Here is a 25,364-nt window from a genome sequence, read left to right as displayed (position 1 = left end):
CACCTATCTTCTTATATTCCACCATCAACTTTATTTTGTAAGATTTTTTTTTTATTTTGTGAGCTGGTGGCTCAAGTGATGGTGTGAGGAAACTCGTAAACACCTTGGCAATATTTTGCTTTTTGGACCCTAGTGCTACTAGCTGCTACTAAACTTTGTTAGTAGTCCTACTTATATTTGCATTTTAGCGACATTCTCCATGTTTTGATAGACATGAACCTGACAACAGTGTAAATAGAGGAACGCAAGGTAAAAGAGGCTGCCAATCTTTTTATAAAAAGTTTATTTTATTAATAGATAACAAAATGTGTTAATATTAAACCTTGGTCTACATAATGTCATATAACAGTTAAACCTAGGTCTACTTAACGTGTTTCATGTATTTCAAACAAAAACAAAAAATATTCAGAATATTTTCCCCAAAAAATTATACTAATTAGTCTTGGTGAAGGTCAAACTTGTACAATATCCATTTTAGTATTTATTATTTCTTACTTTGACTAAGAATACTTACACTATTTATATATTTACAACTACATACTAAGAGATGTAGAAAGGAAGGGGTAAAACTTGTTCCAATTTCATGATTCATCAAGGTACTTGAGTACAGAATACTGAAACGACTGACTTGATAAATAAAAGTATGGAAGTGTTCACCCCGGATGTGTACATATTCCAGTTTTCCTCAGCGGAGGAGTGAATTTCCTGTTGTGGGATCGTTGGAACATGTTATCTTCATGATCAAGATCTTCACGCTTGGCTACAGCTGGGCAATGATAAATTATGTGTTACATTTCATGTGGCGTTATGACATTTATCTACCAATTATCAATAGGTTTTCATTTTTAAACTTACTTCTTTGAACAGTCATGATTTATATATAACTTTTTACAGCCTAGTGATTAAAGTGCTCGTCTAGTAATCATATTGTTGCCAGATAATGTTTGGTTCATTTCTAGACTTCACTAAAAGCAAAAGTCATACTAACTAAAATGCTTCTAATAATATTTATTTACATAGTCTCGACCACAACGTTAGAAAAGATCTGTCATAAATGTATGAAATGCCTTTGGTTTGAACAAATGCAGGAAATGTAAATAAAAAAGTGTAGGGTTGCCAAGAAAGAAGACCATGCAGTTTAAATAATTTTCATACTTTCAGAACCTTTTTACTATTTGTTATTCACTCTTTGTGTTGTATCATATTGACAGCAGTTTGCTCTCCTCAGCTTCATACACTTCAAGTGTTAGACGCTCACAACATATTGCTGTTCAAATCACGTTTCAAATAACTTTAATTTAAAAATCTTACAAGTTTACCTACCGAATTTTAATTTATAGTGACTCAAAGCTATCCTGAAAAAATGATGGGGGGTTTTAGAAATTATACCTAACAATGTTTAAAAAATCTTGAATCACAAAACTATTTTAGTATTTTTAATGCATAATTACCACTGAAAGTTTGCAAGCAACATAAAGGAAAATAACCATAAAGAAAATGTTTACAAGAGTTTTTTTGTGACTAATAAATAAAAACAGTTTTAACAATTTAAAAGTTTGATATATGAGGATAACCACAAGAATTCAGTTAAATTTTACTACACTACTGTACTTACATATGACAGGGTGAAATCGGATAGTTCGTGGAGTTCCCTCGTTGTGAATACTCCCAACCGAGTTTGTGAATGATGGATTTTTGTAACCTAAAACAATGGTAGATTACTTACATACAATTTTACAGGTAAGTTATATAGTTGTTGAGGCTTCAATGGTTGATTTTGTATCTGATAATCTAGTTTGCTTGCTTGCTACAGGTAGGTTAAAAGTACAATTCTAAGAATGCTTTAAGATTCATGATTGGAATTTAAGTATCCTACAGCATATATAATGAATTAAGTAAATTTTAAAGTAAATGACAAGGTAACACATTACTACAACATGAAATACTGTACTGTATTTTTATTCCTCAAGGTTAATCATAGTTTTATATTACGCCATGTAGTGTGTCATCACTAATTTTTCACCACTGTGCCCTAGAAGGCTTGAGGCTTATTAAAAAATCCACAAACACAAATCAGTTGGGATAAAGTATTTCTGAACATCATCCACCGTACTGGGAAGGGGATTTTGTTGATAAGTGATGTTATTCTTGAATTGAGAATCATACATTTGACGTTCATCATTCTAGAACCAGAAGCTTGTAATAGCAAACTTTAAACTCAAGCTACGAATGTAGGAAACTAATGTACTTTAAATACCGTACTTTACATTGAAATGGCGACCATACGGATGTAGGTATTTTAAGCCAAGTATGAATTGAGATGAGTGGCGCGATCTTGTAGTCTTGTTAGCGACTGAGGCTGACTACTCCTTAAACACAGCTGTTAGTTAATAACGCATACAGCTAATGGTAACTTAGGGACCTACAGTTTATAGTGGAATTTGAATCACATTTTTGCCTTGTAATTAACAAATTTGTCTAATTATTAGGATAGTCGTAGTACTCATTAGTGCTGACGTTAATCCGCACCAGGGAGTATCGCATCCACAGTGCATTCCTATAAATATCCACAATTCATGACCCCCTAGTAGCTTAGCTGGACTACAGGACGACGCCAGTCTATGACTCCTAGTATAAAGGACTTAAGTCCCCGAGCTCATGGGTTCAAATCTTGCCAATCCCCATTGTCTTTTAGTTATGTTATACGCCACTAACCGCTAGTAGCATGATGTAACGTGTAAATGGTTCTGGGCTTAAGCCTAGTGTCCTAGGTTGTGAAAATGGGGCTTAAAATTGTGGAAGTCATACGATGAAAGTCGTCCTTGGAAACGCACCATTCTCATTGCCCAAGTCAGTGTGGTTGGAGGCCATGTTGCTGGAAAGGGTGTTGACACTGAATGAGGCAGTTCTGTTATGAGCCATCACCAACTCCTTCGTGTTCTTCTCAGGAGTGAACACCACTATGTACAGCTTGGGGAGAAACAAACAGCCTAGCTGCACAAACCCACTGAAACAGTGCAATCCAGTATATGTCAGATAAATAACTGTGAACAGATATTTCTGAACTATTTCTAAAAATTTGCAGGATTTAAGAAATAAGGTCCTGTCCTCATCAAACCCTATAAAAGGTTTTGCCTGCTTTTTATAACTCTTCTCACCTTATGAATGTATGACATAAGCAGAAGTGTTTTAAATGCCTCACTTCATGAAACTTCACATTTAATTGTTACCATTCAATTAGTACGTCCTGTTTTGTTTAGTACAAGATTCATCCAAAATACCCATAAGTAACTTAGTTACAGTAATTGTTGTGCAAGTTTGCCCTCCGCCTAAGCCTCTTTCACACGAGGCGCGGCGCCCGCCGGATCCGGCGTAGGGCTATGGGAGTATATGAGTCCTTTCACACTATGTCCGGCGCGCGCCGCGCGGCGAATTCGCCGCACGGCGCGCGAGTTACCGCCGGATGCACCTTGAGCCGGACGACAGCGCCGCGCGGCGTCCACGCCGGACAACTCGGTGAAGGTGCATTGGTTCTTATGGGAGCTTTCACACGGTGCGGCGCGCGCCGCACGGCCCAACCCCTACGCTGTCTCAATTTAGGCAAACTACCTGACCAAGAGGGTGCAACAGTTAATTAAGAAATTATATATCGTTGTATCGGAAAATAATATATTTAAAGTTATTACAAAACATACATTTTTATGTTAATCCCATGCAAATCGACCAACTTAAAGTATTAAAACAAAAATTTTCCTTTAATAACTAGAGGAGAATATTTAGTATTAAATTAATAATTTAGTAATTTATACGTAATGAAACATTTTTTTTAACTTCTAGAATACAATATTTTCAGATATGACGAATACTTATATACGTGAAGGTGATTTCTACGAAATACTACTCCTCCGTTAATAATGAACCGATTTTTACAAACGACGTGTCAAAATTAAGTATTTGTTGTGTACACGCCCCCTTTCACCAATTCCTGTAGTAAAAGTCCTCGGGCTTTGCCCCTCAGGCCATCAAAATCCCAATGTATATCTTATGAAGACAAGATTTTGTTTAGTTAAACATGGTTAAACGGACGAATAATTTGTATTAATTACAGCTGTTCATAGTACACACATGATACACCCAAGAGTTTTCGTTTTCAGTTTCGATAGATGGAGTGGAGTGAGCGTTCGTTTTCAGAGTGAGTTCGTTTCCAGTTTCGATAACTGGAGTGGAGTGATTGGTTACATTATCTTTGAGTTGACTCTCACACGTCAACGGAAATAGTGACAGTTATTCGTAAAAAAAAACTCCTTTAATATTTTGCAATTGCTCAAATTCGAGCAACAGGTGCGCTAGTTTATTATATTTAAAATTATCCTATTCATTTAATTTGAACTTGTAAGTGGAGTATTCATTTAAAAGCCACAACTGAACAGAAAATAATAAATATTTAGGAGTGCCGTACGGCGCGCGCCGCACGAAACCGTACTAGTGTGAAGACACACGCTTGTCCGGCGCAGCGCCGCGCGGCGGACGCCGTACGGCGCGCGCCGCTTCGTGTGAAAGAGGCGTAAAATCAGCAAACTCCCACAGGATGGTTGGTTTACTAAACAAAAATCCACCCCAAAGTGTAAATTCAAAATTCTACTCTTCTATAACTTGCCATCTCACGCAGAGGTGCCTGAAATAAGTAAGTTTCAAATACTTTAAACGATAATTCTGGCTTTCGGACAGCCAAAAATTATCCACAGCATGTTACATGCAATTGTTTGTAGAGGAAGGAACTAGATACTGATTTACCCTTACAAAGAAAATTTCTGCAGTATCCTTTAATCCTTAAAATCTAGTTTGAAAAAAGGATTGAAATGTTTTTATAACACATAGGGTATACCTGAGAGACAAAGACATTGCTAAAGTGACAACTCTGATGGTGTAACTGGTGGAGGCAATGTACAATGGCACAAACGCCAACCAAATGATGATAGCAGTGTAGTTGGTGAAGCCTATGTGTCTCGCTTCATTGAACCCGTCAGGACACTTCCTTGTGAGAAAGGCGTAAACTGTGCACACTCCTGGAACAGTTTAAACATTTCATTCAAACATGTAAACTATAGAGGCAATGTACAATGGCACAAACGCCAACCAAATGATGATAGCAGTGTAGTTGGTGAAGCCTATGTGCCTCGCTTCATTGAACCCATCAGGACACTTTCTTGTGAGAAAGGCGTAAACTGTGCACACTCCTGGAATAGTTTAAACATTTCCTGATGAATTAGGATTGAGATGGTTTCCAGTGGATAGATGGATTTTTAAATTGTCTAAAGGCTGTCTGAAAGGTGAAAGGTTTCTTTTAGACATGTTGCTAATTAAAAAAATAGAAAATTAATATATTATTTAAGGATCTTTTCTTTTAATTACCATTCTTTATCACTTTTCTGTTTCTTCCCTATAGTCTCATTTTTGTAATACTGTATGCATTTTCTCCCTCAGTTTTAATAATGTATGATGTGCATAAAACTGATGATCAGTGTGGCCTGGTTAAAAGTTGGTGCATGGAAGAAATCGGAGATTGTTAGTTCATAACTTTGTTTAAACTGGCTACAACTTTAACATGGAAACGTGATGTCTACAGGCTGTATCATCATAACTTAAACCAAAGCAGCGCCTGGTAAATATTTTTTAACCAAACTCACCAAACAGAATTTTTAGCACAATTTTTAACACAAAAAATCATAGCTTTTTAGTATAGTAAAAATATACACATAGGAACGGAATGCCTACCTATTAGTACAAATGGGTAGGAGAGACCGATGAGGTAGGAAAAATCCCCCAAACCAGAGCAAACCCTCAGCCTAGACTCCCTGGTGGGGAAAATGTGGCTGACGAAAGGTGGATCATACAGGAACCATCCGATGTTGAGGAAGATCTGAACTGAAGTGAGAAGTGCTGTGATGAGCACCTGGGACTTGGGACTTATACATCTAGAAACAGAATGAAAATATGGATGTTAAAGAGTGAAAATATACACCTCAAGATGGAGTTAGTGATTCTGAAAATGTATCTTTTTATCTTGCAATCAATTCATCCAGATCCATCCGGTAAACCTACCAAAACCTATACCACATCCTTAAGTAAATGTTTAATACAGGGTGAGTCGGTAGCTCAGTCCGTAGCGCCACGGACTTCGGGCCCAAGGCAGCGATGTCGTAGCGGACCCCTCTTATACTGTAACGGCTCACCCCTTGCGTTACAAGGTAAAAGAGGCCGCCACCCTCTTTAAACAGAGAGTTTAACTTGTACAATACCATTACCTTGTTCTGTGAAGATTACCCCCACTGTTGAATATCCTGGCGATTCGATTAGTCTTTGTAACAATTGCTGCGTAGCAAAGTGTAAATGAAAATCCGAGGAGGAATCTTGTGGCAACACAACTCGGAAAAGTAGGCGGGGCTACCATTATGTAGGTGAGGAAAAACTCCAGGAAAGTACCTGTAACATGTTTTTCCTTTATTATAATATATATAGATTTATTGCACTGATTGCTCTTAAAATATGCAGTGGAGTAATTACATTAAGCGGCACCCCCCCTGCCCCCCAAAAAATCACCACTTATGTTCTTTTCGTTTATCTCAGGAAAAGCCGTGATCACGGCAAAATACAAAAATTCTCGCAGAAGTTTTTTAATCGCCTCCCTCGGTCATGGAAACAGTAATCTTTTTCCTTTATCGAGGTGATATCTTTATATCTCCTGCGTTTATGTAGACATGATCATTGTCTCCCGCGGTCATTGGAGTTGCGGGGGTGTTATTTACGCCACTGTAAATATGTTAAACTTTGGTTAAATTCTAAGCGAGATCATCTCCAGACAAAGAAGGGACTTGTCACTGGTCTATCAATTAATGATGCTAACAAAAGATCGACATTAGATAGTAACAATACTAGGTTTTTGACCATTCCCCCACAAGAACATTAAAATACCAAAGGGGTAATATACACAATAAATCATAGGAATGAACTGTAACAACTCACCAAACAAGAGCAGGTAGCTCAGTTCACGGCCAGAAGCCTTAACCACAGGAGTTTCTGCGTTTCTCCAGAAAATGTAGGATATTATAATTGTAACTGTTATTCCTAGAACATTGAATCATTTTATGTAGTGTATTTATCACACCGTAAACCAATTGAGCTGTGACCAAATTTCCCCTAGAATTGATTAATTATTCTCCTGGATCAGATAAAGAAAGCAAATTCAGATTTATGGATGTAATCGTAGAGCACAAGGGCCTATAGGATTTTTGAGACGATAGTTGGCTTACCTGAATGGCAAAAAGTCCAAACTGGCACAAGGAACACAATACTTTACCTGTATATAGTTTAAAGTTTTGTGTTTCCTGTGCTAGTTTGGACTCTTTCCCATTCAGGTCTATCAGTCTATCCTGCTATCCTCACAAAAAATCCTAAAATGAAGATTTATGTTTGGTAACCCTTGTGTGTGTTTTTATTTTCATATAATTTTAAACTATTTTACATGCTTCAAACTTATTGGAGTAAACAGAGCAATATTATTAATCCACTTGTGTTTTAAAGGCCCGTTCACACGAGGCGAGTTTACAAGCTACACACCAGCGTGTAAGAAGCAGGCGAGTTGGCGAGTGTGCTTGTATTTGTTCACACAGAGCTTGTCCACTCGCCAACTCGCAGACGTGTAGAAAGACGCCGGCGAGTGCGCTTGTAGTCGTTCACACGATGCTTTTTCCACTCGCTCAGTAGCTGGCTTGAACCAAATCCTCCAACATCTTTGAGTAACAAGTGCACAATCACAAGCAACTGTGTTCACACTGGGCTACTTTACACGCCTACTCGCTCAAAAGCTGGCGAGTTGGCGTGTAAAGTAGCGGCAGCGTCAACTTTTTCCAGAGCTTTTTTACAAGCAGCTTTTGAGCGAGTACGTCGTTCACACTGAGCTATTTTACTAGCTGCGTGTAAAAAAGCCGGCGTGTAGCTTGTAAACTCGCCCCGTGTGAACGGGGCTTAAGTGAGTTGTGCTTTTAAGCTTCTAGAGCTTTAATTTTCTCAGTCAAGCTAGCTAAAATCCATCCCTATACATAAAAACTCTTTACAGTATAGATAGGGGTGTTTCTACTAATATTACCATAGTTAAAAAGAAATGCTTATTAAAATATTACCTACTGTGGCTACGATGAGGGCTGGAGTTGCCCATGGGTTTGTGTAGTTGATGAAATCTTCTGGGATCTCCACACAAACAGATTTGTTTCTAGAAGGCAAAAATCCCCGATCACACCCTTGGCAGTGAAAATCGTCAATTTTCCTCTCGTAAGGAGAACAGTTTATACATGACCAACAGCATGTGTCGTCGTACTGAAATCAACATTTGTAAATATGTACCAGTAAATAATGGTTGATATATTTGGAATGGTTATATTAAGTATTAATCAGTGGTGTAGTTGTAAAATTTCCTAGGTTGGGAAAGCTTATCAGGGTCATGGAAAAATATGGATCGCTTATCAATGTGTTCTTTGGAAAAAGCAGAGCGGTAACCCCGCTCTCAAACATTCCTGTTCTACTACAACCCTGAAGTTAATCATTAAAGCTTCCATGAAGACAATCTTTCGTACAGTTAGACTTTAATTTATTTTTTTACAAACACAATTTTTTTAGGGGATATTTACTATTTCATTATTAAAACTGTAAAGGAGTGAACTCTTGTACTAATTAATAAGGCAGCATTGTAGAAGCATAAAATTACAATGCCAACTTGGCATTTCAAATGTGGGCCTTCTGCAGACTACTGTTCCAGTGTAAAAGCAAGTTATAACAACTATTTGTTTAAATAAAATATGATTTCCAACAAAATTTAAGACAAGCAACTACTATTCAAACCAAAAATAAATCACTTGAATTACCTCTCTTATTCGAATTTGCAGATCATCACAAGTTTGTGTGCATCTTGAAGATGGAAAATCTTTTAATTCTCGACTGAATCTTATTCGCTTGCTGTCTAGAAACAACTTGGGTGATCCGTATTCATCCACTTCAACATAAAATATAAAGTTAGATAACAATAAAATAACAAAAATGTACTGATTTAATCAATTAGTAATTTTTTTAATTGGGGAAAAATCTACTAGTGTAATTATTTGGAAAGCATGGCTTGTCTGGTGATTAGAGCGTGGTATGGTTAGATCGTTGTATGGTTAGAGTGTTGTACTGAGTAAAGGTTACTTAAGGTCATGGTTTGGATTCTGCTAAACACCAAAGACTTATGTATGTGATAATGTCATAATAATGCCGTAACGATGGTTTAAAACCTACCGAATACTCTAACGCCACCAATCTAGAAAATAGTTCATCTTGGCAAGAAGATCTCTCTCTGCATTAAAGAACTCAATAGTAAGCATAAAAGTCATACACTTAAAAAATATTAATAGAAATATGAAATATTTTGTATTGGTATTTCTACATAGCTTTTAAAAATGTGGTAGATCAAAACAATAAATATTTTTCTGTAAATGTTTACGTATTATGTATGCTTACAAGTGTAGTTGCCCACAATCTGCCACTGGAATGCGTTTACATCAGTTCTCTGAAAGTTCAAGATTGAGTAACGGGGTGGTCCATCCCGACCCTTCAGAAACCGGAATGGGTTTCCTTTCTCATCTGAGAAAATAGTAAACACAACATTAGTAATTTAAAATGGACAAACAATTTTTATTCACTTTTGTAGTACCCAAAAAAGAAACAACCAATGGTCTGTAGTAAAACAGGTGTAAATCTGTTAATGAAATTCCTTAAAACTCCTGTGCTCCATCTCACAAGATGTTCTATGTTGCCATTGAAATTCCATGCTCAGCTGACATTGGTTTCATTTTCAGTCAGTCAGAAAAAACACGACTTCTTAGAAGAGTACACAATTTTGATGGAAGACCTCATGAGCATAATAACTCTCCTAACTATCGGCACTATCACAATGTGCCAATTATACATATTACCATAACGAAACATTCCACATAGTGTGTAGACTTTTAATAATAGCTAGTTTGTTATCTGAACTACCTTTAAAAGTGACATTCCTGATGTATTCAACGACTTGGCTGTTCTCTATGTGACTCATGTTGGCACAAAGACCAGGCAATCCACCACACTTGTCTCTGAAGCAGTTAGAAAATCATACACATTAGGATGTAATTACATTTTATCAAACAATAAGGTAACCTTCCATCATTTAAACCATCATTTTGGTGTTTGAAGCTGTACCATTGACTATAAAAGTCAGGAGCAACACTATCTATCTAATTCATTCAACACTCATCCATAACCATAATATACACACCCTCTGGTGTGTCGTGGTATTCGTCTTGAATCTAATCTATTAGCAGCTAGTTGACATTACCTGTGCATGTTGTGTAGAGCTGTCGCTACTGCGTAGACAGCGTCCCTCACAAAGTGTAGACAGGAATGTTGTTGGAAACCCTTATCTTCTGTGATTGTCAAGTCCACAGTGCTGCAGTCTTGAGAGCTCTAGGAACAAAACCACATCCTAATGGAAGTGTAAAGTTATATCTACAACTATTCTTAATGTTTGGCTAGATAGTAGTCATATAACACTGTACTTGTCTAATAAGGTATAGGAAAAACATGTGTGGAGGTGGCATCTGGCAGAGGTATGCATGTGACACACTATAGGCCTGAGAGAAAATTGTGGCCCCTTCCCCCGTCATTACAGGGGAATTCATTTATCTTCCTTGACCCCAAAAAAACCTATACAACCTCTTGCGCCCACTATAGCGGCCCTGGACTACATGATACCACCATGACTAAAAATGTGGGTTATGATAACCCGGAGGGAAAAAATATTCTTGATAGGTCCAGATGTAAGGGTCAGGATCACCCCTGAAGTAGCCTCAGTCGGAGAATACTAAAGAATTAAAATTGACTAGTCAACAACCAGAATTAGTAATTACCGAGCCATAGAATTCCAGTTCACATTAATTTGAATTAGTGATGACAAAATACGTCATTACCAAAACACTAAGTGATATGCCATAACATAGGAGCAATAGAATTTCAAATTTAGCAAATTTAATTTTTTTTTAATTGTTTTTTGTATGTTTTTGTTTGTTGTTTGTATGCAAACAAATGTTTTATGTATGTTTCAAATTTCATCAATATGTAACTATACATGCCACATTATTTTGTAGGATATCAGTTTTTTTTTCTAAACAAGCTAGGTGAGAAACTTTGTGTTCAATTGAACTATAAAATATTAAGAAAGTTATCATTAAATAATTTATTTGACTAGGTAAATGCTTTATTATTCACTTCCCCATGTAACATATAAACAAAAGAAAATAAACCTAATGTTTTTTTTTTTTTAACTAAATACAATAAACATAAATAATGAATAAAGAATTTATACATGATTTTTGTTCAGTTTTTTGAAAGAGTGATTTATAGACACCAAATTATTTGTACGAAAATGAAAATTTTATAAATATGAATTTGTTTCAGAGTCAATGCTACCACGAGGGTGCATGCATGGATGTTTATTTCTTGTAACTTTTTACAAACGAGACTTACCTCAGACACATTTGGATCTGACTGGTTGTAGAAAGAACAGTGGAAGAACGCCTCCAAGTATTCTTTAAACCACGGATTCACCTTCTCGTGGTTTTCCACAGTCAAGCCGGCAAGATACTCATCAAACCCTTCCAAATGACTTGCTAGAGGCTGTATGGCTAAAGCCCCTTCCAGGACTTCGTGGCTTTCCAAGTCATCTGTAACGAGCGATAAGTTTAATGAAAATTCAGACATATTTCCCTAAATAATAATACAATATTTCCCTCATAATAATATTTTTAAAATTAAACATTGAAACATCATTCTCCGCTCTTGAAGTAAGTCTCCACCTTTATGGGATACTCACTATTTATATTAGCAATAATTGATTCAAAAGAAAATCAACACTCTCGTATGACTAGAGTTCTGTGATTAATTCTTTGTCATACAAGTGCTCAATACATGATCAAATGTATCACAAGTAGACAATGTCTATGGGAAAAAGTTTTTGGATGATGTAAATAATGTGTTTAAGTGGTTTTTAATAGTTGGCTGAAGAACATAAAACTGCATGACGAGACCAAAACGCAGTTGTTTATCGATTTTGGACAAGTCATTGAAAAAGCTAAAAGAAATTAGGCTTTCGGACCACTATGTTTGAATGTAGGAATGATTGGTGTGGAGACATAAGACTGCCATGGACAACATTAAACCATGGTATATTCAAACATGCCAATCAACTACAAAAGTATCTTAATCTTCCCTCACACATAATTAACTTTTCACCCATAACATACATGCAGTTATTTTATCAATGAAACACCAATTATATTCAATTATATTAGTAAATAATATTATATGCAATAATAAACCTCCAAAAGCACCATTTTGAAACTACTTATTTAACTTTACAATAAAGATTTGTACAGTCAGCATGTGAGTTTTAGAATTGGAACAAAGCACCAATTATTTTTGAAGAAATTTAGTACCTAAATAAATTAAGTACAGTCACTACTAGTCGCATGCTATTAGGTAGTGCTATTTCAACACAAATATTTTTAAGATTATTAAACAATAGATTTTTTTCTTTTTGAAATTACCCTTTTTAAGCACTAAGTTAAATTTTTGTTTAGAAACAACTCAAAAAAACAGAATCAAAATTGTTAACTTGAAGCAGCTGATTACCTTTAGTTAACTGCCGATTACGGTGATTAGGACGATTGACAGTACCCAAAGAATCCTCTAGAGCTAAGAGAAAAAGATTAACTCTATTAGTTTTTTACTAAAAAGTGTTTTTCTCTTGAAAAATTATTAATTTTTAAAATTATTGCTGTGTTATACAGTAAAAACGGATCATTGACAATACAACATGCATTTAACCTTTTTATTTACAAATTTAAATACTCGTTAAATACGTTTAAATACATGTTACTACTTGAGTACTTCTTTTATGAACAGAAATATTTGTTGGTATATGATAGACGCCATAGAGTTGTGAAATATTACGTACAGATTGTAAGGAAAGGGAATTTTCTCTTAAACATTAAAAAAAGATTATTTTACACCAAGTTATTTCCCAAGTTCAAACCCCTGAAGCACTTCCATTTCTGAAATTAAAACAATCTAGATTACAAGACAATCTACCACTGGCCCCATAACAAGCATGCAAAAGCACATTTCCCAAGGCAGTTCAAGAATATGGATTATACATTTGCTATTGAGAGTTATTAGTTCTGCGGCATTATATGACCATTTGTCATTAATATAGATAAAAAATCAGAGGTAAGTTCTATGAATAATATATACAGTCTGTGTACAAACATGCAGACAGACAGGAAATCATTTTTGACCCAGGTTTATACAATGTTTTTTATTGTTTTGTTTTAAGGAACAAAATACACAGACTGTATGCACCAGTTTGTATGCACCCTGTATAATATACGTAGACTTTAATGTCAAAAGTATTTTATTAAGTTATTACTGCTTTAAAAAACAAAATATTATATTGTTTTACCTCACAATTAATTGAGTCGCTAGCTTGAACAACATCATAATAATTAGTGACTAATTATTATGATGTTGTTCTGGTGTCCATTTTAGACAAATCTTAGGGTTATGTATACAATTGGTTATTGTTTTTATATGAAAATTTTATTTCAGAGAGACATATCTCTAAGCCACCCAATGTGAACTGAATGAACAGATTAAAAAACAAAAAGGGCAAAAAAGTAATAAAATCTGCGCTGCAATAGGGTAAAATCCTGGTCTTAGGCCTATCACTCACATATTTAGATGGAGTGAAAATAATTTTAACTGACAGATTAGATTAACACTTGCATTTGCTACACATAAAGTTGATAACACTCACTTGAGGACACTGGAAGATGATGATCCCTGTGATCCGTGACTGTCCAACCATGAGAGCCCACCCAGACAAACCGGTTGTCCACCTTCATCCTCCTAGTTGACTCTACCAACCGCAACACAACCGTCGGCTTCTCAGCAAACACAACCACAACTACGAGGCCAAACAAACAGTGGTTACTCTTTATCAAACATTGAATGAGGAAAAGTTGTTGTTTCTCTCTGCAAGGTGACTTTGCAGAAAAAGAATGAACGATGTAAGAAAAAGAATGAAATATTTAAGATTGAAAGATTTACTGAAATATTTTCAGGTACCTTTAGCGTGAGAGTTGTTAGCGAGTCGCTCTACAATGCGGTCGTAGTCCAAGTCACTGAAGTGCTCCTTACTCACACGCAGAGGAGTAGAGAAGCAAACACCGTAGGTTGGAGCTAGCTGTTGTAGAGTCTCGTAGCCTTGGTTGCCGTACTCGCTGTCTGAGTAGACGATGGATACATACGTCCAGTTGAACCTTCTGGGAAACATGTTCAACTATATGAAGAAGTATCATACTCGGGGTTTCTTGTGAAGGAAATCTACCATTAGTCTACTATTCCTATTGGGTTCATTTAGTTCTCAACTAACATGAAATAACTCACTTATTCGGTTTCACTAATAGTATGAGAAATTTTTTAAAATTTGGTTTTCTACCATCCTATGGGCTACATTGTATACAATACAATCTAAATTTGATAAAGTGTATTTTTGCTGCTAAGAGAATTAAGCTATCCATCTAATCTTCTCCCTCCAGTCAGTGTAGGGTTTACTCTGCAGGTGGAAGAACAGTCTATGGCAAAACCATTTTTACCAAGATTTATTGTATTTTGTCTTGGAATCCCACATCAATGTAGACTCTATTATGGTCGCCAGGGTACCGTGCCACATCACTAACAAGATGTGCTAATGTTTCGGCTGAACGCCATTTTTAGAGTAATAACAGAAGACTATTGTTTTATAAGATGACAGCACTGTGTAAGGAGAGCAAAATGTCAGAACACTATGTTCATGAACTGACACAAGTCTAGTTAGTCTGAAGACTTTGATAGTGTTACTAAGTGCGAGACTGCAGAAGCATTTTCTTCTAAGATCAATATTGATTGTTTGTTCCTAAAAAAAAATTAAAAATACGAGGCATGTTTTTTAAGTAAGTACCGTTTTTAAATTTCTCCGTTCCAGCACTGCGATTGGCATTTTGGACATTTGCGCTGTATATGTGCATCTATTGGCTAGCTCTAGCCGGAAATTCGACAAAAATCGGCCCTTTTTACATCCGGTTTCGAGCAATTCAAAATGGTGCCGCCAAATGAAACTGCCGCCGACTGTGAAGTTGTGGTGAAGTGCGCGCTGTAATTAGATTTTTAAGTGCTAAAGGTGTGAAATCCATTGAAATTTTTTCGACAGATTAGTGAGGTGTATGGCGAGAACATTATGAGTAACGGAATGGTACGCAAGTGGGTAAGGGCATCTAAAGACGGCGCCACCAACGTTCATGATGAGCAACACACTGGGTACTGGGGACATTGACGCCGCCCAGTGCGTTGCTCATGATGGACGTTGGTGGGGCTGTCTTTAGATGCCCATACCCACTTGCGTACCATTCCGTCACTCATAATGTTCTCGCCCACTCATCTGTCGATAAATTTCAATGGATTTTAAACCTTTAGCACTTAAAAATCTAATTACAGCGCGCACTTCACAGTCGGCGGCAGTCTCATTTGGCGGCACCATTTTGAATTGCTCGAAACCGGATGTAAACAGGGCCGATTTTTGTTGAATTTCCGGCTAGGGCTAGCCAATAGATGCTCATATACAGCGCAAATGCCCAAAATGCCAATCGCAGTGCTGGAACGGAGAAATTTAAAAACTGTACTTACTTAAAAAACATGCCTCGTAATTATTGAAGATTAATGTTACACACACCTTATCAGTTCCAGCATCGCGTTGGCCTGGTTGACATCGCTGGGAACTGTGCGGAAGAAGGTGGGAAAACGGTCTGGGTTGCTGAGGGCCGGTGATGTCGCCATGTAGCTAACTATTGGTGTCTTGAACAGCCTCAACATCGTAGCTATCTGGGAAAGGAGAAATAATGGTTTTAAATTGACCTGCAAGCTCAACCTTTTCAACTAAAAATTACCTTAAATGTTAAGTCATCTTCAATGACAGTACGAATTGGACTAGTCTAGATTCCTACCTGCATGGTAACAGCACTTGATTGTTCGCCTAGCAGAGCCACGACTTTATCGAAATTACCTCCTCTGTACATTGGAGCTGTATTGTCTTCACAGACAAACTCTTTAGGGTGGTCAGTGTGGTACTCATTGGCATTGAAATGAGCTATGAAGCCTGAAAATAAATTGCATTGTCATTTATATGAACAAATAAATATACTAAACAGTTCCAGGATTTTATCGCAAAGATTCTTTTTGAATTGATACTTTGCTACTAATAAATAGTTTCACTATGGTTAAGAACACTAACCCGTGAGATCTATGTATTATGTACCACTTTTTGGAACTTTACAAAAAAAAAAAAAACATACAGAAACTTGGCTCAACAATGACTGCATACTCCTTTTTCTCCATAGATGATCTCTCCTGGTATTTATAACCTTGAGACATCTTTCAAGTCTTTCTTTCATTTGTAAAAGCTATAATCAGTGTTTTAGTTTTTTTCAGAACAGTCTAGAGCAAAAACTTAGCAAAGTCTTACATCTTGTTTTACGATTTCCATCAAGGACCTTGGGCAGTCGACTTCCAGGAAGATCGCTTGTTCTTCAATACATTGTCCCTTCAAGATCGTATTCTCTAAAATTTTTATTACCAGTGTATTTACCTTTTATGAAGTCCAGTGACTGCTCCAAAGCGTAGGCTGGACTATCACAAGTGTCATAAGCTATCACTCCAAGTTTTACTCCAGGAAGGAGTTCCTCATTTTCATTGATTTCATTGACTATAAACAGCATAGCTTCCAACATTTGCAGTCCTTCTTCTACCTACAACACAAAACATGTTTGTCTCACTGTTGAGGTACCAATAATTCAAGTAGTTAAATGACCGTAAAACAACATGATAAGCAAATCAGTGAACAGATAAACAAAACTAAATTCTCACCCACTGATTTACATAAAAAATTTGTTAATTATAATCATGCTTTCATTGTAAAAGTCGATTACTTTAATATTCATCCTGAACGTCTTTCATCTTATTTTATATGTTTTCAAATCATCTTCTATATTGTTACTCAAGGGTTTAGGGTCTGCCACTATGCTCCTATGGCTATAATGTTTCAATATTAATTTGAGAAAAGGATTAGCAATTCCTTTTGATAGTAATAGAATTCGATACCGTACTTTAAAGTTGCAGTTGACCCAAGAAAAGAGATACAAACGATTAATGATATCGCACAATTATTTATGTAACATAAATAATTACCTAACCCCAACTGTCACCTATGTTTCAGTTCGGCCCTTCTAGGGGCTTTTCTAGAAGAAATTAGTGGAAGAAGTCAACTGCCTTGAACTTTTATCTTAGACAAGTAAGTTGTGTATGTATTCTTTCTTCCTTACGCTGTCCAGGCCAATTATGTTTTACTCAAAAAATCAACCAACAATTCAACGATTTACAAGTCAAAGTAGTTCTAATATTGCTGATTTTCACCAAACAACAGTTTTTCTATATAAAACAATGGTTTACATAGTAAAATACAGTGCTAAAGAAGAGAAGTACCCCAACAAAAGACTCTAGAGCTGTGAAACTTACAATGAGGTTTCATAACTATTTTACCTGTATACCTCCACACTCTGTGACGCCCCTGCCGTTGCCATGGACAGGAAACAGTCCTCCCAGCATGATGTCCCCAGAGGTGTTGAGGTAGGTGTACCTAGCGAGGACGGCCACGGGGCAACCGGAGGTCAGGAAGAGGAGAAGCGTCAGAGTCATCTCTAGAAAGAGATTTCACGGTCAGAAACTGGAGTCCAGAAATAAAGCTCAAACTGTCTCGCATCAACTTTGACAGCCTCTCTGCCTGAGTCCCGTATCGCATAACGGGATTAATTGATGCAGTAAGTGGCGGGCTTCATCACAAAGTGTTTGGTTTATAAACTGCTATGAGTCAATTTTTTTTACAAAATCAAATTAAAATTAATAAATTGGTTGGATGTGATGTAACACAATTCTCTGTAGAAACATGAATAGCTACTGTACACAGTATATAAAGTTTTAAATACAAATTTTTATTGGGATATTTTATTGTGATTCATAATATTATTTGTAAATGATTGCTCATTTGCTGCTATTGAGGAGCATGTGAGAATTAAAATGCAATTATACCATTTACATAAAAATTTATTTGATGTTGGTTTGACACAGACAATGCTAAACCCATGATGAAATTATTTTCTGAAGGATACATTTTTAACAATTAACAAGCAAAACAAATACAAATTTTAAGCAAACAAATTTATGTATTTTTAAAAATAAAATAATTTCTGCTCTTCGTAATATTTTTTACTGTAACTTCACCTAGGGAAAGCATTACAAAGTTAGATAACAAATGTATATAGAACTAAAATGTATATGTAAGTACAAAACGTGTAAATAGCTATGAGCATAAATGAGCTATGAGCTTGGCCATATTATGTTTTACGAATTTAACCTCTTCAGGGAGTAAGGCTCATATGGGTACATTAACTTTATTTCAATTTTTTTGTATTATTCTCAAACACCCACATTTGTACAGTGGTTACTATTGGTTACATTAACTTCTCAAAAGTTGGTAGCACTGATTCCTTTCCTTCCCACATGTTTCTAAGGCAATGAAATATTCAGTTGAAAGGGACACTGTGTGAGGTTATGTTTGAATCAGTGAATTTGCGAACTTTGATGTGTTCTGAAACCCATTTATAATGTACATATACACTTAATAATTTTTGTTTATGATATTTTATGCTTTCACCTTTCAAATAATATTTAGTTTACTACATTATCTTTTAAAACGAAACCAGAAATTTGATTTTAATATCTGTACTCATTTGCGTACAAATCTCAAATGTCTTTGAATCTCAAAAAACGTCCCTGAAGAGGTTAAAATACATTAGATTAGAATCTCCAAGTGCGTCTCAACAATGGAATCATACCAATATTAATGGCAGGCAAGAATAACTGACAAGCTGATGAAGAAGAAGAAGCTAGTTATGCATGTAGTACAAGAGTCATAACATGATCAGCAAACAGAAAATGACCGCAGACAGGCAATAAAGGGTCCATTGGTCGTTATTGGAAGGTCACATTCACCGGGCAGTGTTTTTAGCTGGGTAAATATCTCTCTCAAAACAAAACAGTGGTGGTAAAAATCTTACCGTACAAATAAAACTTTTTAAATTTATGATTATTTGATTTTATTTTAATCAGTTTATAAGCAAATATTTTTTAAATAAACTTTTTTGAAACTAATTCAATCTTATCGGCAATTATTGCAAGCAAATTACCTACAAAGTTAAAAAATCTTGACGGCCAAGACAATTAGCCTAAATTTATTGCATTTTAAACTCTGTGACTAACAGGCCAGCATTACACATCTTTGATTGATGTATAACATTTTGTTAAAAAAATTACTTTGAAAAGTTCTTTGGGGTTGATGAAGTATTGTGGCAAATTTGAACGGAAATAAATAAAGTATATGGCTTCAAGTGAGGAGAAATTTGGGGTCAATAGGAGTTGGGATTTCATTTTTATTTCTGTTTGGCAAATTAGTGGCAGCCTGGGATTCAGTGATGTCTCTAGGTGCATCTTTGTGGTTCTAAAAGGGGGTTTTCTTTTTTCTGCAGACTCAGTACAACATTCTGGATTTAAAACATTTTCATATTGGGTTATTAGTAAAAAACATAATTTATGTACAGTAGTTGAGTTATGTCTTAATTGTTATTGTTATGTCAAATTAATATTGTGTCTCAAAGAAAGATAGAAAAATCTAGGATGTTTTGAGAAGATAGGTGTCAAAGATTGTAGGGTTTTGATTGCACTATTTCCAATACTAAATTATTTTCATAACATCCAATTAATAACTAGATATCTTGGCCAAATTTTGTTTTCTTTAGCATACAAAAATTATTATTGGACCAATATAGATTGGAGAAAGGTGTCAAAAACTATAAAAACACTACAATAAACTAGTATTTTAAATATTTTATTTTACCATCTACTGTGATTATTTTTAATATAAGTTTTTCAAGTTAAGTAAGGAGTACGCCATTATGATTGTAGAATAAGGTGACCAGATATGTAAAGGTTAGTGTGGTGAAGGTAGTTTATTGAAGATCTGTCCAAGGTCTGGCCAATTGTTGAGGTCAGGTCAAGTCAACACAATTTCAATCAGAGAATGATTCAAGTAGTGCAAGAGAGTATTAATCTTGTTTTGCAATAGAATAACTTTTATGGGTTTTAGCATAATTTTACTCAGCCTCGTGGCAAGTACAATGCTTAATTTTTGGGCTCCTTATTAAAGGTATATTTATTAATTTTATACAACTGTGAAATTAAATTGCAAACCATTGCTTGTTTAGCCGTCATATAAATAGTTGTGTGGGCCAGAAGTTTAGCAAATTTCAAAAACACTAGTGATGTAGCATATACAAAGAAGTATAGTTTTATTTTGTCCAAAATGTCTAGTTGATTGCAATAGTTTCGCTGTCACTTTTGTTGGAAATTGGAGATGCTCTTTGAAATTATTTTGTTATATACACAAAACCAAAAACATTATACGTGAGATTGTCTGAAAGAGCTCACGCATGCTTACATATTATTCATTTGCCATATTACTCCAGGGGTTTATACAAAGGGTGGAGGCTGCCAGGGGTAGCAGAATACTCTAAACAACACTGTCAAATAATAGACAACAACAGGAACCCTACTGTGCTACAGATCCTTCCTAACTGTCTTCAATTGAGGTGGATCATAGCATCTACAGTCTTCAACCTACAACATAGCTTTAGCTAAGTAATGTTAGGGATTACCGTGGTAATTGTTAATCACGATTAGGTACAAAACTTAATACCAATAATCACTATGTTTTGAAAAATTTGTTAAAATAATTTGTTGAATTTTTGTATTCAACAAATTGACCCTTAAATATTTATTTTTATAGGCATATTAGGTATAGATTTAAAGCACTTATTCTGTAGATTTGCCTTTTGTGGATTTGAATTATATCCCCTTCGTCCTTTAGGATTTTAAAATTTCAGTGTTTGTGCTGAATTATGTTGTCAATTATCTGAACTTTTAAAGTTTACATTTGATCACATCAAAACTGATGGCTATGATACAATTTTGTTCACATCCATACAAAAATGGGGTTATCGTTACAGTTGGTGATGTTTTAGTGAATTCAAGTAAAATATTGTTACGTTATTGTATATGTAAAAAAAAAGAAAACGCATTTGAGTAAAATCTTGGATTGAATACACATTTTGGAACTGTAAAATAGAAAAAGGGAAAGTGAACTAAATTGTTTCATTAATTAATAACATAAACTGATAATAGAAAGTATAAAGGATACTACGGATGGATGACGGCAACTTGAGACTTAAAACCTTCAGGGAAAATAAGTCTAATATCACGTAAGGTTTTACGCAATCTGGAAGCTTTAAAACTCAGTTGGTTTTTTAACCTAATTATTTTATTTGTGAATAAGTTAGAACAGGTTTTAATTAGTATCGAATTTAGGGAATACAGGAATGTTAGTTTAAATTTGTTTGGTGCTTAAATTTTCCTGAAGTAGGCAGAGTAAGCAGAAGGCATTTTGGGTTTCATCGACAGACACACAAACAGGCAGTTTCCCTAGATGGAACGTGAAACATAACCGTTGATTCTACATAATGTTTTGAGCCACCACGCAGCCAGCTAGGGGTGAAGACCTGAAAGTAAGCCCTCTTGTATGAATGGATAAAATTTAATTTATTAGAGTGTTTCATACCAATTAATATTTTTACAACTCGTGACAGTCCAAAAAAAAATAGCAGAATCAAACAAAAACTGGGAAATAAAAAATCAACGATTATTGACCCCGGATATTGTAATAAGTCCTCTTAAAAGTGCGGGGTTTTGTCCGAAAGATTCTGAATCAACAACTTAACGGATTTTTATGTTTCTGGAATGAAAGATAATTTTAAGAGGAAAGGAATGTCGAAGCCAAAACATTAATTAAAAAAAAGTCTATCAGCCGATGCTAACAGTCTAGATTAGCTTTTGGCATAATAAACCATTTGAATAACACATCTGCAAAAATTCAGCCTTTCAATGTCTGCTGGATGACACAAATTCAGCATTTGGATTAAGATGACATAATTATGTTTTGTTGACTTAATTATGCTATGTGTACTGCCACAATTATTGATACATTAAGTACGGTAAGATGATGATATTTAAATAATAAAAGCCTAGCTAAGTCTAGTCTTAAAGTAAAATGTGAAACATGATTTGGTTGTGTTTTACGTTTGATGTCTACTTAACCTTTTACTATGATTTTACGTTGAAGTTTAGTACAGTATGTACCTTACTCTTTGCAGTACCAGAGGATAAGCAATATTTAATTATTCGACAATTTAGTAACCAAAATAAACAGAAGACATCAACGCAATCTAGAATTACTAGGTGACATAAACATTCCCTAACTTTATGATCCATAATAGAGCATGTTTAGTAAATGGTTGATGGTTGCCGTTTGGCCTTGTCGTCATATTATCCACATTTTTTTTCGCGAGTAAAATAAGTTTACCAATTTAGCTATTGTATTGTCGCATGAATTTGCGCGCCCTTACTTCTACGCGCACGAGGAGCGCGCAACGCTGACTCTTGGTATCGGCAAGTATTATTATTGTACAATATATTACAATACTTTTGTTTATTGACAGTTCATACTCAGCTTGTAAAACATGATATACGTGATTAAAATACAGAAAATACAACCTCACATGTGGGAGCACTTAACATAAATGAACAAAACAACAACCGAGATGAGCTTTTGAAATTAAATGAAAGCGTAAATTTGTGTGCAATATTCACTAAAATATTACTAAAAATATAGGAAACACAATCCTCTTATTTGATAAATATTGAATACTGAAAAAAATTGATCAAATTTGATCAACGTAAATACCATGGTAATTTTTTTATAAACTACAAAAGACTATTAATTACGTTTCAGAGATTTAGTCAGTTAAACTTACCTACTAATTGTAGTAACAAAAAATTACACAAGCTAACTATGAAAACTTAACCTCCTTTTGTTTAATGTTCACTTCATCAACCATAGCAAAATGTGATTAAAACTTCAACTTCAAAATTCTAATTCACCTTGACTTGTCAAGGTAGTAAAGCGTTAAGCCAATGACGTATTATCAGTAATCTCACCTTATACCAGTAGCAAGGTGGGTGTTATCTGCACGGAGCGCCGCACAGGTCTAAACTGACTCACAACCTCGACTGTGATGCGTCAGTGATCCAAGAACACCACACTATCAGCTGATATTGCTTGTACTGAGATGGGAGTCGGCAATACACCAACAGCACTCAGAGTGTATACACTTCGCAATCTATCGATTTGTTTATACCTTCTGCGAACAGTTTTCAGAAACGCTATTTTTTCTACTATAGCTAACAATGTATGTATAAAATTTGGCGTAGCAATTATTTTAATAAAAATGTTAAATACTTTTAATACTTAATTTAAAATTCACAAAATTCCGTTTAAATCTATAACGAGAAGACAACAACAACTAGCTTTTGTTGGCCCATCTATCTAGTATCATAAAAAAATATGGAGTCTGTCTGTGTGTTTGTATGAGATACACTCAAAAACTACTGAACCGATTTGGCACAAATTGTACAAAAATAATGCTACCGCTCCGAGGATACATATAGAACTATTCCCCCTTCGATATTGAACGCGCGCGTACAGATTGGCCAATGGTTTAAGGGTCGTTTCTAACATACAGATTGACCAAAGGTCCTAATGAGCAGGGGCAAAAAATGGGGGCGGAGCTTACAACAGCGATGTGTGTGGGGAAGGAGCTTGGCTATTCAAGTTAACTGTTTGTTAACGTTTTCTAATCTTACCAGATACAGAGGTGGTCTCTTTAATGCTATTGGATATCGTAGAACCAACTTGTGTAGTTGAAAAAGCTGACATTTTTTAATTCATTTTAAATATAAACTAGGTGTAAGCCCGTCCTACGTACGGGAATTCAGTAGTCAGTTAAAACCGTGTACAATCCAGATCAGCTAGTTTACACATATAAAGACAAAGTTTCTTGCAGTTTTAATGTGAAAAATCATCTTGTAAACAAATGTTGTGTGACCAAATATGTTTTTATTCCATCATAGGCCTATACGATATGCATTTTAAATCCGATAATTTTACAATAAAACAGCAATTCTGCAATTTTTACGATGTGAAAAGCGTTGAAGTGAGATTTGCAGCCGATTCGCACAGACGCACACTGATTATAAGTACATAGCCTACAGTAGAGAGAGTAATAGTCAATTGAGAAGTGTATAGACCTAGTCAACAATACCGCCTTCCATAGCATACCTGCCTCTTCCATAATTATTATCACCACAATACAACTACTATACACAATTTCCAGTAGGTCTGAATAGAAACGACCTAAAATAAAACGATAATATCCAATAAAATTCACAGTACACATAATTTAACTTTGGTGTCCTAAAATCAAAACTAATCGTCACACCTATCCTTTAAATCAATTTCACTGCATTAATTGCTAAATAAATAAGAGTAAACAAAGAAAAGTAAAAACAATAACAGTTTATTTTGAAACAGCTGTTTGGTTCAAATAACATTCATTTGAAAAAAAGAACTGGTCACATGTAGCAGGAATATAAAAAGTAAACACGCTAGTAAAGCTAATGACGTAATTGTCAATGTTTATTATCCATACCGTTATCAGTTCTATCCTTGATAAATACCCACCCTCATTGAATAAATGTACATCGTAATTTCCCATATTAGTTAATTTAAACTACAATATATTCATAGTTGAAATAAAAGTGATATTTTCACGTTTGGGGGCGCTGATATAGGCACCCCCAAACGTAACCACAACTGAACACGATTTCATTAAAGGATGGTTTGTCTAATTGCAGTATCCTAGGTCAATGTTGACGTTGTGTTCATCTATGTCATCCATCTGTTTATCTTTGTTAAAAACCCGGCTGAGGTTGTGGTGGTAATTTAAAATCGTGATTCCTGATTATTCTTGATCTTCTTTTTATGACATCAATATTTTCGGGCCATATCCAAACAAAGTTAAAGCAGACAAACATTAATTGTAAACAAAAAGCTACCATGAAGAATTAAAACATGTAAACATTGTTAT

General features: G+C 35.3%; 2 protein-coding genes across 2 annotated transcripts; both read right to left on the bottom strand.

Moving 5' to 3' along the window:
- Nucleotides 1-387: 387 nt before the first annotated feature.
- Nucleotides 388-6,119, bottom strand: LOC128989541 (metabotropic glutamate receptor 3-like). The gene is made up of 6 exons (XM_054411439.1): nt 6,109-6,119; nt 5,776-5,975; nt 4,886-5,066; nt 2,835-3,007; nt 1,616-1,702; nt 388-766 (listed from the first exon to the last, which is right to left on the bottom strand). Exons 1-6 carry the CDS (start codon nt 6,117-6,119, stop codon nt 654-656), a joined length of 765 nt encoding a protein of 254 aa, XP_054267414.1. The 3' UTR covers nt 388-653.
- Nucleotides 6,120-7,119: 1,000 nt separating this feature from the next.
- Nucleotides 7,120-23,446, bottom strand: LOC128989540 (metabotropic glutamate receptor 4-like). The gene is made up of 15 exons (XM_054411438.1): nt 23,377-23,446; nt 17,755-17,912; nt 16,805-16,964; nt 16,164-16,315; nt 15,893-16,041; nt 14,251-14,447; nt 13,940-14,089; nt 12,757-12,819; nt 11,593-11,789; nt 10,406-10,533; nt 10,069-10,163; nt 9,550-9,672; nt 8,919-9,046; nt 8,185-8,373; nt 7,120-7,125 (listed from the first exon to the last, which is right to left on the bottom strand). Exons 2-15 carry the CDS (start codon nt 17,908-17,910, stop codon nt 7,120-7,122), a joined length of 1,893 nt encoding a protein of 630 aa, XP_054267413.1. The 5' UTR covers nt 17,911-17,912; nt 23,377-23,446.
- Nucleotides 23,447-25,364: the final 1,918 nt, after the last annotated feature.

The sequence above is a fragment of the Macrosteles quadrilineatus genome, unplaced genomic scaffold (assembly GCF_028750875.1).
Source record: "Macrosteles quadrilineatus isolate MER2022 unplaced genomic scaffold, UCM_ALF_1.0 Scaffold_3__2_contigs__length_128488019, whole genome shotgun sequence".
Taxonomy (NCBI): domain Eukaryota; kingdom Metazoa; phylum Arthropoda; class Insecta; order Hemiptera; family Cicadellidae; genus Macrosteles; species Macrosteles quadrilineatus.
Note: the sequence above shows the minus strand (reverse complement) of the source record. Positions and strands in the feature narration are given on the sequence as shown.

Coding starts and splice junctions, on each gene's coding strand:
- LOC128989541 (XM_054411439.1), bottom strand. Junction 1,703..2,834: donor TGACTTGGGCAATGAGAATG/GTGCGTTTCCAA, acceptor CCATTGTTTTAG/GTTACAAAAATCCATCATTC. Junction 767..1,615: donor CCGATTTCACCCTGTCATAT/GTAAGTACAGTA, acceptor ATCATTGCCCAG/CTGTAGCCAAGCGTGAAGAT.
- LOC128989540 (XM_054411438.1), bottom strand. CDS start 17,910: ATGACTCTGACGCTTCTCCTCTTCCTGACCTCCGGTTGCCCCGTGGCC. Junction 10,164..10,405: donor GCTCTACACAACATGCACAG/GTAATGTCAACT, acceptor TAACTGCTTCAG/AGACAAGTGTGGTGGATTGC. Junction 9,673..10,068: donor CAGGAATGTCACTTTTAAAG/GTAGTTCAGATA, acceptor CTATTTTCTCAG/ATGAGAAAGGAAACCCATTC.